The sequence below is a fragment of the Cyanistes caeruleus genome, chromosome 30 (genome assembly GCF_971803275.1).
Source record: "Cyanistes caeruleus chromosome 30, bCyaCae1.hap1.1, whole genome shotgun sequence".
Classification (NCBI taxonomy): domain Eukaryota; kingdom Metazoa; phylum Chordata; class Aves; order Passeriformes; family Paridae; genus Cyanistes; species Cyanistes caeruleus.
In genome coordinates this window covers 2065589-2079992 of record NC_141730.1, presented here as the reverse complement: position 1 = coordinate 2079992, position 14404 = coordinate 2065589, and the positions used below count along the sequence as shown (strand labels likewise).

General features: G+C 56.1%; 1 protein-coding gene across 4 annotated transcripts; it reads right to left on the bottom strand.

Annotated features, from left to right (window-relative positions):
• Window positions 1–414: 414 nt before the first annotated feature.
• On the bottom strand, window positions 415–13887 carry DEDD (death effector domain containing). 4 transcript variants are annotated; one of them, XM_086866325.1, is made up of 7 exons: window positions 13786–13841; window positions 12713–13734; window positions 10178–10358; window positions 6837–7182; window positions 5088–5195; window positions 2663–2809; window positions 415–1404 (listed from the first exon to the last, which is right to left on the bottom strand). In XM_086866325.1, exons 4-7 carry the CDS (start codon window positions 7174–7176, stop codon window positions 1028–1030), a joined length of 972 nt encoding a protein of 323 aa, XP_086722451.1. In that variant the 5' UTR covers window positions 7177–7182; window positions 10178–10358; window positions 12713–13734; window positions 13786–13841; the 3' UTR covers window positions 415–1027. The 4 variants fall into 4 exon arrangements, with proteins under 4 accessions (XP_086722451.1, XP_086722450.1, XP_086722449.1 ...); XM_086866324.1 differs by lacking the exon at window positions 10178–10358 and having other exon boundaries at window positions 12713–13874; XM_086866323.1 differs by lacking the exons at window positions 415–1404; window positions 2663–2809 and having other exon boundaries at window positions 3630–5195; window positions 12713–13887.
• Window positions 13888–14404: the final 517 nt, after the last annotated feature.

The following is a 14404-nucleotide window of genomic DNA, read 5'->3' as shown; positions in this document are numbered from 1 at the left end:
GAATTCTGGAATATTCCACACCCCCAATCCCCAATTCCGACTGGGCTGCACCAATGGGATTTTTGCATTTTTATCACCATTTTTAATGGATAGAAAAGAAAAGAAAGTAGAGAAAATCCATGGAAAACACGAGGAGGAATTGATGGAAAAGTGAGGAATTCTGGAATATTCCACACCCCCAATCCCCAAATCCCAATGTGTTGCACCAATGGGATTTTTTACCTTTTTATCATCGTTTTTAATGGATAGAAAATCAAAAATGGGAGGGAAAATCCATGGAAAACACAAGGAGAACCCATCAGGAACCCCAAAAAGCTCCAAATCCTGGAATATCCCACATTTCCAACCCGGAATATTCCATTGTTCCAGGGCTTTCCGCACCTGGAATCCCCAATTCGGTCTGGGCTGCACCAATGGGATTTTTTGCCTTTTTATCACCATTTTTAATGGATACAAAAGAAAAGAGAGAAAATTCATGGAAAACATGAGGAGGAATTGATGGAAAAGTGAGGAATTCTGGAATATTCCACACCCCCAATCCCCAAATCCCAGTGTGTTGCACCAATGGGATTTTTGCATTTTTATCACCATTTTTAATGGATAGAAAATCAAAAATGGGAGGGAAAATCCATGGAAAACACAAGGAGGAATTGACAGAAAAGTGAGGAATTCTGGAATATTCCACACCCCCAATCCCCAATTCGGACTGGGCTGCACCAATGGGATTTTTTGCCTTTTTATCACCATTTTTAATGGATACAAAATCAAAAACGGAAGGAAAAACCCATGGAAAACACAAGGAGAACCCATCAGGAACCCCAAAAAGCTCCAAATCCCGGAATATCCCACATTTCCAACCCTCCCCAAATCCATCAGCGGGCTCCGCTCGGGCACCTCCGCGGAAAAAAAATAAAATCAGGAAAAAAAAAAAAAAAAACCAACAACAACAACAAAAAAAAAACCCGGGAAAAACCCGAGGAAAAAAAAAACCAACAACAAAAAAACAAAACAACCGGAGCTGGATCCCTCAGGGAGCCGTGTGGAGCATCAAGTTCCTGAGGAGTTTCTGGCGGCCCAGCTCGTAATCCTCCTCGTCCACGTTGACCAGCAGCTTGATGGCCTCGTGGCCCACGGCCTGTTTGAGCGAGTCCGTGATGAAGACGCCCTTGAGGGCCTCCAGGAGGGAGCCGTTGATGTAATCCCGCCAGAAGGCGTCGAGGTAGGTGAGCTCCGAGAATTTGATGTCGCAGATGATGGAGCCCAAATCCCGGGATTTCAGGATGGTGTTGGCCTGGTTGAAGCGCTCGAATTGGCGCTCCAGCGGGTCCTGCTTGTTGGAGAAGACGTTGCCGTGCAGGGCGGAGTCGTGCTGGCAGTACTCGGCGCGCACGCGCAGGCGGATGTCTGCCCGCGGGGAGATCGGGGGGTTTAGGGAGTTGGAATTCCCCGAATTCCAGGAGGTTGTGGGATTCCGAGGGTCTCGCCTGATCCCAGGATTCCCCCGATCGCAACTCCCCAGCAGGGAGTCACAGATAACTCCAATCCCTGGTTCCCCTCGATCCCAAGGATTCCCCAATCCCAGACCCTCCCCAATGCCGGGATCCCCCAATCCCAGCCCTCCAAATCCCAAGGATCCCCCAATCCCAGTTCCCCCCAGTCCCAGACCCTCCCCAATCCCTGGATCCCCCCAATCCCAGTTCTCACTCCAGTCCCAATTCCCTCCAATCCCTGGTTCCCCTCGATCCCAGCCCTCCAAATCCCAAGGATCCCCCCAATCCTGACTCCAGCCCCAATCCCAGCCCCCATCCCCTCACACTGCTCTGTTTTTCCTTGGGATCCAATCCTTCCATCCCAGTTCCCTCCCAATTCCAAATCCTCCTTTCCCAGTTCCCCCTCAATCCCATTCCCAGTTTTCCCCGCATTCCTTCACCCAGGTCTGTTTCTCTTTGGGATCCAATCCCACATTCCCAATCCCACATTCCCAATCCCCCATTCCCAATCCAAATCCCCCATTCCTAATCCCATATTTCCAATCCCCCATTCCCATTCCCATTCCCAATCCCGCTTACCACAGGTCTGTTTCTCTTTGGGATCCAATCCCACATTCCCAATCCCACATTCCCAATCCCGCTCACCACAGGTCTGTTTCTCCTTTGGGATCACATTCCCCCATTCCCATTCCTCCATTCCCAATCCCCATTCCCACATTCCCAATCCCCCATTCCCAATCCCCCATTCCCAATCCAAATCCCCCATTCCCATTCCCACATTCCCAATCCCCCATTCCCATTCCCCCGTTCCCAATCCCGCTCACCACAGGTCTGTTTCTCTTTAGGGATCCCTTTCCCACACTCCCAATCCCCCGTTCCCAATCCCTCATTCCCAATCCCATATTCCCAATCCCTCATTCCCAATCCCAATCTCCCAATCCCACATTCCCAATCCCATATTCCCAATCCCCCGTTCCCAATCCCCCATTCCCAATCCCCCATTCCCAATCCCAATTCCCCATTCCCAATCCCCCATTCCCATTCCCAATCCCCCATTCCCATTCCCAATCCCAATCCCCCGTTCCCAATCCCCCGTTCCCAATCCCCCATTCCCAGTCCCCCATTCCCATTCCCAATCCCAATCCCCCGTTCCCATTCCCAATCCCGCTCACCACAGGTCTGTTTCTCCTTGGGGTCGGGGGTCGCTGACTTCCTGCGTTTCCGTTGGTTCCCGAGGAGGCTCCGGGCCCGGCCCGGGCGCTTCGGGCCCAGCTGGGGCCCCCCCGGGGGGCAGCACAGGGACGGGTGGGGGGCAGGCACTGGGGAACGGGGCACCAGTGGGGTCAGGGACCCCAAATCCCACCCCAGGGACCCCAAATCCATCCCAAATCCCACCCCAGGGACCCCAAATCCCACCCCGGGGGGCAGCACAGGGACGGGTGGGGGGCAGGCACTGGGGAACGGGGCACCAGTGGGGTCAGGGACCCCAAATCCCACCCCAGGGACCCCAAATCCATCCCAAATCCCACCCCAGGGACCCCAAATCCCACCCCGGGGGGCAGCACAGGGACGGGTGGGGGGCAGGCACTGGGGAACCGGGCACCATTGGGGTCAGGGACCCCAAATCCCACCCCAGGGACCCCAAATCCATCCCAAATCCCACCCCAGGGACCCCAAATCCCACCCCGGGGGGCAGCACAGGGACGGGTGGGGGGCAGGCACTGGGGAACCGGGCACCATTGGGGTCAGGGACCCCAAATCCCACCCCAGGGACCCCAAATCCATCCCAAATCCAACCCCAGGAACCCCAAATCCCACCCCGGGGGGCAGCACAGGGATGGGTGGGGGGCAGGCACTGGGGAACGGGGCACCAGTGGGGTCAGGGACCCCAAATCCCACCCCAGGGACCCCAAATCCATCCCAAATCCCACCCCAGGGACCCCAAATCCCACCCCGGGGGGCAGCACAGGGACGGGTGGGGGGCAGGCACTGGGGAACGGGGCACCAGTGGGGTCAGGGACCCCAAATCCCACCCCAGGGACCCCAAATCCCACCCCAGGGACCCCAAATCCATCCCCAGGAACCCCAAATCCCACCCTGGGGGGCAGCACAGGGATGGGTGGGGGGCAGGCACTGGGGAACGGGACACCAATGGGGTCAGGGACCCCAAATCCAGCCCCAGGGACCCCAAATCCCACCCTGGGGGTCAGCACAGGGACGGGGGGACAGGCACTGGGGAACCAGTGGGGTCAGGGACCCCAAATCTCCCCCATCCATTGAGGGGGACCCCAATCCCCCCACTAAGGGTGAGCCCAGTCCCCCCCGACCCCATAAATTCCCCCACAGATCCGGGCAGAGCCCACCAAGGGTGCTGGAGTGGGAATTTCGGGATGCCCTGAGGGGGGGTCCCTGGGTGACCCCAATTCCCAACCCAGGGACCCCCAAATTCCCCTTCTCATTAAGGTGACCCCAATTCCTGCCCCAAATCCTTGAACCCCCCCCGTTGATCTGGGCACGGATCCTAAACCCAGAGCCCCGAGAGGCTCCAAGGTGGGGAACTCTGGGATGATCCCAAAGGGGGGGTGATGATCCCAAAGGGAGGATCACAATGATCCCAAAGGGGTGACAGTGATCCCAAATGGGGGGTGATGATCCCAAATGGGGGGTGATGATCCCAAAGGGGGGGTGATGATCCCAAATGGGGGGTGATGATCCCAAATGGGTGACAGTGATCCCAAAGGACGGATAACGATCCCAAAGGACGGATAACGATCCCAAAGGACGGATAACGATCCCAAAGGATGGATAATGATCCCAAAGGATGGATAACGATCCCAAAGGAGAAATAACGATCCCAAAGGATGGATAACGATCCCAAAGGAGAAATAACGATCCCAAAGCACAGATAACGATCCCAAAGCACAGATAACGATCCCAAAGCACAGATAACGATCCCAAAGCACAGATAACGATCCCAAAGCACGGATAACGATCCCAAAGCACGGATAACGATCCCAAAGGATGGATAACGACCCCAAAGGACAGATAACGATCCCAAAAGATGGATAACGATCCCAAAGCACAGATAACGATCCCAAAGAACAGATAACGATCCCAAAGCACAGATAACGATCCCAAAGGACACATAACGATCCCAAAGCACAGATAACGATCCCAAAGCACAGATAACGATCCCAAAGCACAGATAACGATCCCAAAGCACGGATAACGATCCCAAAGCACGGATAACGATCCCAAAGGATGGATAACGACCCCAAAGGACGGATAACAATCCCAAAGGACGGATAACGATCCCAAAGGATGGATAACGATCCCAAAGGACGGATAACGATCCCAAAGGACGGATAACGATCCCAAAGGATGGATAACGATCCCAAAGGACGGATAACGATCCCAAAGCACAGATAACGATCCCAAAGGATGGATAACGATCCCAAAGGACGGATAACAATCCCACAGGACACATAACGATCCCAAAGCACAGATAACGATCCCAAAGGACACATAACGATCCCAAAGCACAGATAACGATCCCAAAGGACACATAACGATCCCACAGGACCCAGCCGGCCGTACCTGATTTGTGGGGGTGGCCGAGGCCGGGCGGGGCCCCCCCGGGCGCGCGGGGCGTGACGTAGCGGATGGATGTCTCCTCCAGGTACTTGTCCACCAGGTCCGGGCACACTGGGAACGGGAACAGCACCGGGATGGGAACGGGGACGGGATGGGAATGGGAACGGGAACAGCACCGGGATGGGAACGGGAACGGGATGGGAATGGGAACGGGAACGGTGCCAGGAACGCGCTGGGAATGGCGCCGGGAATGGCGCCGGGAAAATTCCACGGGGGCCTCCAAACCCAGGGATCATCCCAGGATTGTCTTGGCAGCTGCACTCGGGGTGTCACCACAGCCCCAGCCCTAAACCCAACCCTGATCCCATCCTGATCCAATCCTGATCCCATCCTGATCCCAACCCTGATCCCATCCTGATCCCAACCCTGATCCCATCCCGATCCCAACCCCGATCCCAACCCTGATCCCATCCCGATCCCAACCCCGATCCCAACCCTGATCCCATCCCGATCCCAACCCTGATCCCATCCTGATCCAACTCCGATCCCAACCCTGATCCCATCCCAATCCCAACCCTGATCCCATCCTGATCCCAACCCCGATCCCATCCCGATCCCATCCTGATCCCAACCCTGATCCCATCCTGATCCCAACCCCGATCCCAACCCTAATCCCATCCCGATCCCAACCCTGATCCCAACCCTGATCCCATCCTGATCCAACTCCGATCCCAACCCTGATCCCATCCCAATCCCAACCCTGATCCCATCCTGATCCAACCCTGACCCCATCCTGATCCCATCCTGATCCCATCCTGATCCCAACCCCGATCCCAACCCTGATCCCATCCTGATCCAACCCTGACCCCATCCTGATCCCATCCTGATCCCAACCTGATCCCATCCCAATCCCGATCCCTGTCTGGGGCTCCTGCCCCACTCAGGGGTCACTCAGGGAACAGTATCGTGGCAGGTGATGATGTCACCCCAATAACCCCCCGGTATATCGCGATATATCGCGACAGGGACTCACCGGGACGTAAGGCAGCAGGTCATGGCGGGTGATGATGTCACCCCAATACCCCTCTATCACCCCAATACCATAACAGTGACCCCATATATCGTGATATATCACGACGGGCACTCACCGGGGCGCTGCCGCTTGAGGATGACGTAGGGCAGCAGGTCGTGGTGGGTGATGATGTCACCCCAATACCCCAATCCCCCCCATATATCGCGATACATCGCGACGGGCAGTTACCGGGGCGCCGCCACTTGAGGCTGACGTAGGGCAGCAGGTCGTGGCGGGTGATGATGTCACCCCAATACCCCTCTATCACCCCAATACCATAACAGTGACCCCGTGTATCGCGATATATCGCGATGGGCACTTACCGGGGCGCCGCCTCTTGAGGCTGACGTAGGGCAGCAGGTCGTGGCGGGTGATGATGTCACCCCAATACCCCTCTATCACCCCAATATCACCCTGTATATCGCGATACATCGCGACGGGCACTCACCGGGGCGCCGCCGCTTGAGGCTGACGTAGGGCAGCAGGTCGTGGCGGGTGATGATGTCACCACACCCCAATACCCCAATATCACCCCGTATATCGCGATATATCGCGACGGGCACTCACCGGGGCGCCGCCGCTTGAGGCTGACGTAGGGCAGCAGGTCGTGGCGGGTGATGATGTCACCCCAATACCCCAATCCCCCCCATATATCGCGATATATCGCGACGGGCACTCACCGGGGCGCCGCCGCTTGAGGCTGACGTAGGGCAGCAGGTCGTGGCGGGTGATGATGCGCAGCAGCTGCAGCAGCTGCCGCAGGTTGCTCTCGTCGCAGCGGCCCTGCCGCTCCAGCGCCAGCAGGAAGTCGCGGCCGGAGCGGATGCGGCCGCGCTCGGCCTCGTCCAGCACGTCCACGAAGAGGAAGGAGAGCACGCGCACGTCGCGGTGCGTCAGCTGCGCGCCCACGATGTCGAACATGCGGTGCAGCGAGTACAGGCCCTGCTCCCGCTCGCCCGGCTCCTCCGGCCACGGCACCGCGCCGGCGCCGCTCGCCGCGCCGCGCTTGCGGCCCGCCATGGGAGCCTGGGGGTGCGACACGGGGTCAGGGGTGCGGGATATGGGGCTGGGGAATGGAGGATATGGGATTGGAGGATATGGGATTGGGGAATGGAGGATATGGGATATGGGATTGGAGGATATGGGATTGGGGAATGGAGGATTTGGGATTGGGGAATGGAGGATATGGGATATGGGATTGGAGAATATGGGATTGGGGAATGGAGGATTTGGGATTGGGGAATGGAGGATACGGGATTGGGGATATGGGATTGGGGAATGGACGATATGGGATATGGGATTGGGGAATGGAGGATATGGGATTGGGGGATATGGGATTGGGGAATGGAGGATATGGGATATGGGATTGGGGGATATGGGATTGGGGAATGGAGGATTTGGGATATGGGATTGGGGGATATGGGATTGGGGAATGGAGGATTTGGGATATGGGATTGGGGGATACGGGGTTGGGGAATGGGGAATGGAGGGATATGGGGTCAGGGATTGGGGAATGGAAGGATATGGGATATGGGATTGGGGGATATGGGGTTGGGGAATATGGGGAATGGGGAATGGAGGGATATGGGGTCAGGGATTGGGGAATGGAGGATTTGGGGTTGGGGAATGGAGGATATGGGATATGGGATTGGGGGATATGGGATTGGGGGATATGGGGTTGGGGAATGGAGGGATATGGGATTGGGGAATAGAGGATATGGGAATGGGGAATGGAGGGATATGGGGTCAGAGTTTGGAGAATGCAGGGATATGGGATTGGGGAATGATGGGATATGGGGCTGGGGAATGGAGGGATATGGGATTGGGGAATGGGGAATGGAGGATTTGGGATTGAGGAATGGAGGATATGGGGTCAGGGATTGGGGAATGGAGGGATATGGGGTCAGAGTTTGGAGAATGCAGGGATATGGGATTGAGGAATGCTGGGATATGGGATATGAGATTTGGGAACACTGGGATATGGGGTCAGGGATTGGGAATGGAGGATATGGGACTGGGGAATGGAGGGATATGGGAATGGAGGATATGGGATTGGGGAATGGGGAATGGAGGATATGGGATTTGGGAATGTTGGGATATGGGACTGGGGAATGGAGGGATATGGGATCAGGGGTTGGGGAATGCTGGGATATGGGATAAGGAATTTGGGGTATGCTGGGATATGGGATTTGGGGTCAGGGATTTGGGAATGCAGGGATATGGGATAAGGGATTTGGGGATGCTGGGATATGGGATTTGGGGTCAGGGATTTGGGGTCGCTGGGATATGGGGTCAGGGATTTGGGGTCACTGGGATATGGGATTTGGGGTCAGGGGGATCTGGCACCGCTGGGGTTGGATGAGCTCGTGCAGCGTCAGAAATGAAAATCTGGGATTGGATCCATCACACCAATGGATCCATCACCCCCAAATCCATCCCAAAATCCCATCCCTGTGGATTTGGGATAAAAATCCCACTCGGCATCCCAACAACACAACTCCAGTGGGGACTCTGCTCCTCTCCTGGACAGCCCACACCAAAAACCGGGAATTTGGGATGGGATGGATCACCCCAAATCCATCCCACAAATCCTTTCCCTAAGGATACAGGAAAAATTCCCACTCTCCATTCCCCCAACACAATCCCAAGCCTGAAATCTGCTCCTTTCCTGCCCCAAAAATTCGGGATTGGGGCCAGAGCGGCACCGTTGGATCGGCCCCAACCAAAACAATCCCTGGGAATCCAAATCCCTCAAAACCACCTGGAACGGGGCAGGAATTCCCTCAGAGCCGGGATTGGGACCTGCCGGGAATCACAGCCGGAGCCATTCCGGGATCCCTGCTCTGCTCAGCCCCTCCTGATGGGATTTCACGGGAATTCACCGGCTTCCGGCCAGAAATGGGGATCCAGAGGGATCCAGAGGGATCCAGAGGGATCCAACACCTCAGGGATGCATCCCGAAAATCCCAGCCCTTGGGAATTCACGGGATCAGGGGCTGCTGGATGGGATCCTGACCCCAATCCCAGGGGTATTCCAGTGGGATCCTGACCCCAATCCCGGGGGTTTTCCATTGGGATCCCGGCCCCAATCCCAGGGGTTTTCCAGCAGAATCCTGACCCAAATCCTGGAGTTTCTCCATTGGGATCCTGACCCCAATCCCGGGGGTTTTCCAGTGGGATCCAGCAAGATCCAAACCCCAATCCCAGGGATTTTCCATTGGGATCCTGACCCCAATCCCAGGGGTTTTCCAGTGGGATCCTGACCCCAATCCCAGGGGTTTTCCAGCAGAATCCTGACCCAAATCCTGGAGTTTCTCCATTGGGATCCTGACCCAAATCCCAGGGATTTTCCAGTGGGATCCCGACCCCAATCCCAGGGATTTTCCATTGGGATCCTGACCCCAATCCCAGGGGTTTTCCATTGGGATCCCGACCCCAATCCCAGGGGTTTTCCATTGGGATCCTGACCCAAATCCTGGAGTTTCTCCATTGGGATCCTGACCCCAATCCCAGGGATTTTCCATTGGGATCCCGACCCCAATCCCAGGGATTTTCCAGTGGGATCCCAGCCCCAATCCCAGGGGTTTTCCAGCAGAATCCTGACCCAAATCCTGGAGTTTCTCCATTGGGATCCTGACCCCAATCCCGGGGGTTTTCCAGTGGGATCCAGCAAGATCCAAACCCCAATCCCAGGGATTTTCCAGTGGGATCCCAGCCCCAATCCCAGGGGTTTTCCAGTGGGATCCTGACCCCAATCCCAGTGTTTTTCCATAAGGATCCCAATCCCTGGGATTTTCCAAGGGGATCCATCCCTGTTCCCGCTCCCAGCCCTGGCCCTTCCCTGGATACGGTCTCTAAAACAAAGGGAAACATCGGGATCATGGCAGGAATCCCCCACCCATCCCCAAATCCCAGCACGGCCGGGCCGGGCTCCTCTCCTGGGAGGAAATTCCCAATAAATCCCTGGAAAAAAAACAACCTGGCCCCGGCTCCAGGGGGGGAAAATGGGAATGGGAAGCACCTGGAGCTGTGATCCCGCTTTTTAAAGGGAGTTTTCCGTCAAATGTCTCCTTTTCTCCAAATCTGGGAGTTGAATTGAACAAAAATAGGGAAAAATCCTTGGATTCTTTCCCTGGAATGATCCTGGATTGTTTTCTTCCCATAGAAGTCAGGAAAAAAGCAGGAATTTGGTGTCGTGCTCCCTGAAAATCCAAAAAAATCTGGGAAAATTGAGGTTTCATGGAAGTGCTGACCCCTGGGAAAGGGGAATTTTGGGATTAAATATCCCAAAAAAATCCACAAAACTTGTTAAATTCACTTCCAACGCGGAGGAGATCCCGAGATTCTCCTGGCTCCCGGAATCCGCAGGGATGGGAGACAGAAATCCCAAAAATTCATGGATTTTCCTCAGAAGGGAGCAGGAAAATCTCCCAGAGGAAAACAAGGATCCCTCGGAAAATCCCCTCCCCACACTCCACTCCGGAGGTTTTCCCTGGGAAGAGAATTCCGTGAGCATTCAAATAATTTCGGGATAAACGGGAAAAACGAGTTCCTGGAGCTTCCCAGGGCTCAGCCCCCGTGGGATCCCTGCGGATATTTTGGAATTTTTCCCACTAAATTCAGGCCAAAACCATCAGAATTCCCAATTATCCCAGAAAATCCTGGCTTGGGTGGGGAGAAAAATCCCAAATCCCGATTTTTGGGCGAATTTTCCAGGGAAAAAGATGAACTTTTCCCTCTCAGTTCCTGGTGGGAATTCTGCCAGGAGTGGGATCCCAGGGATAAGAACAATTCCCAATTAAATGGGAAAAAAATAAAAAAAACTACAAAAATTTGGATCAATCCTGAATTTTCCTCTTTTTTTTTCCTCCTAAATCCAGCAGGAATTCCCAAAAATCCATGCCCAGCCCAAATAAATTGGATTTTCCAGGAAGAAGGGGAGCTCCAGAGGCTGGGGAGGAGGAAGAGGAGGAAGCTCCTGATAAAATATCCCAAAGGAAAAGGAATCTCATGGAAAACTGGCACTTCCAGGGGCTGTTTGGGGCTGGAATTTGGGAATTTGGGAATTCCCACCCCTGGAATCAGCTGGGAATGTGGCAGTTTTATTCCTGAGTGGGTTCAGCTTCAATCCTGAATAATCCCCAATTGATCCCAAATCATCATTCCAGCCCCGAATTCCAAGGGATTCCCGGAATTCTGGGATTCCCAGGGTTCTCAGGGTGGGAATAATTAGTGCCAGCCGGGATAATTGGCTGGAACAGGGAGGGGTTAAAGCTGGGAGGGAACTCCTTGGGATCCATCCCAAACTTCTGGATCTGTCTGGAGCTGCCCTGGATCCATCCTGAGCCTCTCCAGATCCATCCCAAACTTCTGGATCCGTCTGGAGCTGTCCTGGATCCATCCTGAGCCTCTCCAGATCCATCCCAAACTTCTGGATCCGTCTGGAGCTGCCCTGGATCCATCCTGAGCCTCTCCAGATCCATCCCAAACTTCTGGATCCATCCTGAGCCTCTCCAGATCCATCCCAAACTTCCCTGGGTCCATCCCAGACCTCTCCAGATCCGTCCTGAACCGCCCTGGATTCATCCTGGCTCTTCCTGGATCCATCCTGAACTTCCCTGGATCAATCAGGACCCTCTGGATCCATCCCAGACCCCTCCAGATCCATCCTGAACTTCTCCAGATCCATTCAGAGGTTCCCTGGATCCATCAGGACCCTCTGGATCCATCCCAACCTTCCCTGGATCTGTCCTGAACCTCTCCAGACCCATCCCAGCCTTCCCTGGATCCATCAGGACCCTCTGGATCCATCCCAACCTTCCCTGGATCCATCCTGAACCTCTCCAGATCCACCAGGACCCTCTAGATCCATCCTGAACCTGCCCAGATCCATCCTGAACTTCCCCTGGATCTACCCCAAACTTCCTTGGATCCATCCCAGACCTCTCCAGATTCATCAGGACCATTTGGATCAATCCTAACCTTCCCTGGATCCACCCCAGACCTCTCCAGATCCATCAGGACCCTCTGGATCCATCCCAAATCCCTCCAGATCCATCCTGAACTTCCCCTGGATCCACCCCAGAACTACTCTCCAGATCCATCAGGACCCTCTGGATCCATCCCAGACCTCTCCAGCTCCATCCTGAACCTCTCCAGCTCCATCCTGAACTTCCCCTGGATCCATCGGGACCCTCTGGATTCACCCCAACCTTCCCTGGATCCGTCCTGAACCTCTCCAGACCCATCCCAGCCTTCCCTGGATCCATCCCAGACCTCTCCAGATCCATCCTGAACCTCTCCAGACCCATCAGAACCCTCTGGATTCACCCCAACCTTCCCTGGATCCATCCTGAACCTCTCCAGACCCATCCCAGCCTTCCCTGGATCCATCCCAGACCTCTCCAGATCCACCAGGACCCTCTGGATCCATCCTGAACCTCTCCAGATCCACCAGGACTGTCCAGATCCCTCCCGATCCCGTGGATCCCTCCCTCTCCCCAGCGGCGGGCAGCGCTGGATGGATCCCGGCAATCCCAAATCCCTGGACACTCACCTCAGGCAGGAGCGATCCCAGCCGTGCCCGGATCCCTGGAACCCCGAGCGGGAGCGTTTCCCAGGAATCTTCGATCCCCTTTATCCTCCTCCTCCTCCTCCTTGGATTTTTGTGTGATTTTTCCTTTTTGTTTTAATTCTTTTTCTTTAAATAAAACTCCCCAAAAAAATCCCCCGCGGAGGCTCCCAAAGTTCCAGCGGCGGCCGCAATTCCAGAGGCCGGGATGGCTGGCAGTCCTTGCCGGAAAACACCGGATTTTTATCCAAAAAAAACCCCCTTTTTTTTTTCCTTAAATTCCTAAATAATAATTTATCGAGGAAAAGCCAAGTGCGGCGTTACCCTTAAGTCATTCCTGGTTCCAGGGACAGCATTCCCGAGGGAGGAATTCCCTGGATCACGGATTTCACACGGATTTGGGTTCGCTCAAAGCAAAAACCGCAGTAAAAAAGCCAAAAAAACCTCGTTGGAGTGAAGAAATCCTTGGAATTTCATCCCGCGCCTCAAATCCCGGGATTTTCTGACCCTTGGGAGGAGACGAAATCCCGGGGAAAAAAAAAAAAAAAACGGGAAAAGCGCTGCTGTTAAATAAGACAAATACAAAACGAAAAAGCTCCGATTTTACAGCGATTTCGGCTGAAATCGGCTCCAAATTCCGGAGAGAAAGAACCAAAACCGGGAACACCGGGGGGTTCTTCCCGTTAAAGGCCTTTAAAGCCCCGGTTCGGCCCCGGTTCGGCCCCGGAGGCCTCGGGAAGGGCCCGGCTCGAGCCCAAAAAGCTCCGCTCAAGCCTCGGCCAGGCCTCAAACGGCGCCGCCGAGCCCCGGGCAGGCCCCAAACGGCCCCGCCGAGCCCCGAAAGGCGGCGGGGAGGCCCCGGTAAGGCCGCGGGGAGGCCCCGGTAAGGCCGCAAAAGGCCCCGAGCAGGCCCCGCTTCTCTGCCGGGGAGGCTTCGGTCAGGCCCCGGGGAGGCTCCGGCGGCGGCAGCGTCGCGAGGAGCGGCGGGGGGAGCGGCGGGGCCCCCCCTGCGGCCCGTCCCAGCCCGCCGAGCGCGGGGGCCCCTCCCGGCCCCTCACGGCCCCTCAGGGCCGGCCCAGCCCCGGCGCCGCCATCTTGGCTCCGTCCGCTTCGCTCCCCGCTCCCCGCGGGCGGCTCCGCCCTGACGCAACTTCCGGCAGGTCGAGGCCACGCCCTCACCCCGCGGGAAAGCCACGCCCACATCCGGGCACTCGCGCGCCCGCCGCGGCTTCGCGTCCATAGGGAAATACGGGGAGGGCGGCGCCATGTTGGGTGAGGGCAACATGGCGGCTACATCCGGGTTACTGGCTTTGGCTTCAGCGCCGTTGGTTAACATGGGGTCGGCGCCATGTTGAGTGAGGGCAGCCTGGCAGCGCGGGAACGCGTGGCGGCGCGGCCGCCATCTTGGAAAACGTGAGGCGGGGGTGCCGCCATCTTAACTGAGGGCAGGCCGGGGGGGTCCGGGGGGGGTTTTGAGGGAATTTTGGGGTTTTTTGGGGGTTTTTTTGGGGCGTTTTGGGGCGTTTTGGGGACTGAGGGGAAAGGGGTGAGGAGGGAGGGGAGGGGATGGGGGTCAGGGAGGCTCCTGTGAGGATGGGAGAGAGGTGGGGTGGGGTTGTTTGAGGGGGGGCTGCGCGGGGGGGAGGGGCGTGGGGATGAGGGGGGCGTGGGGACCAT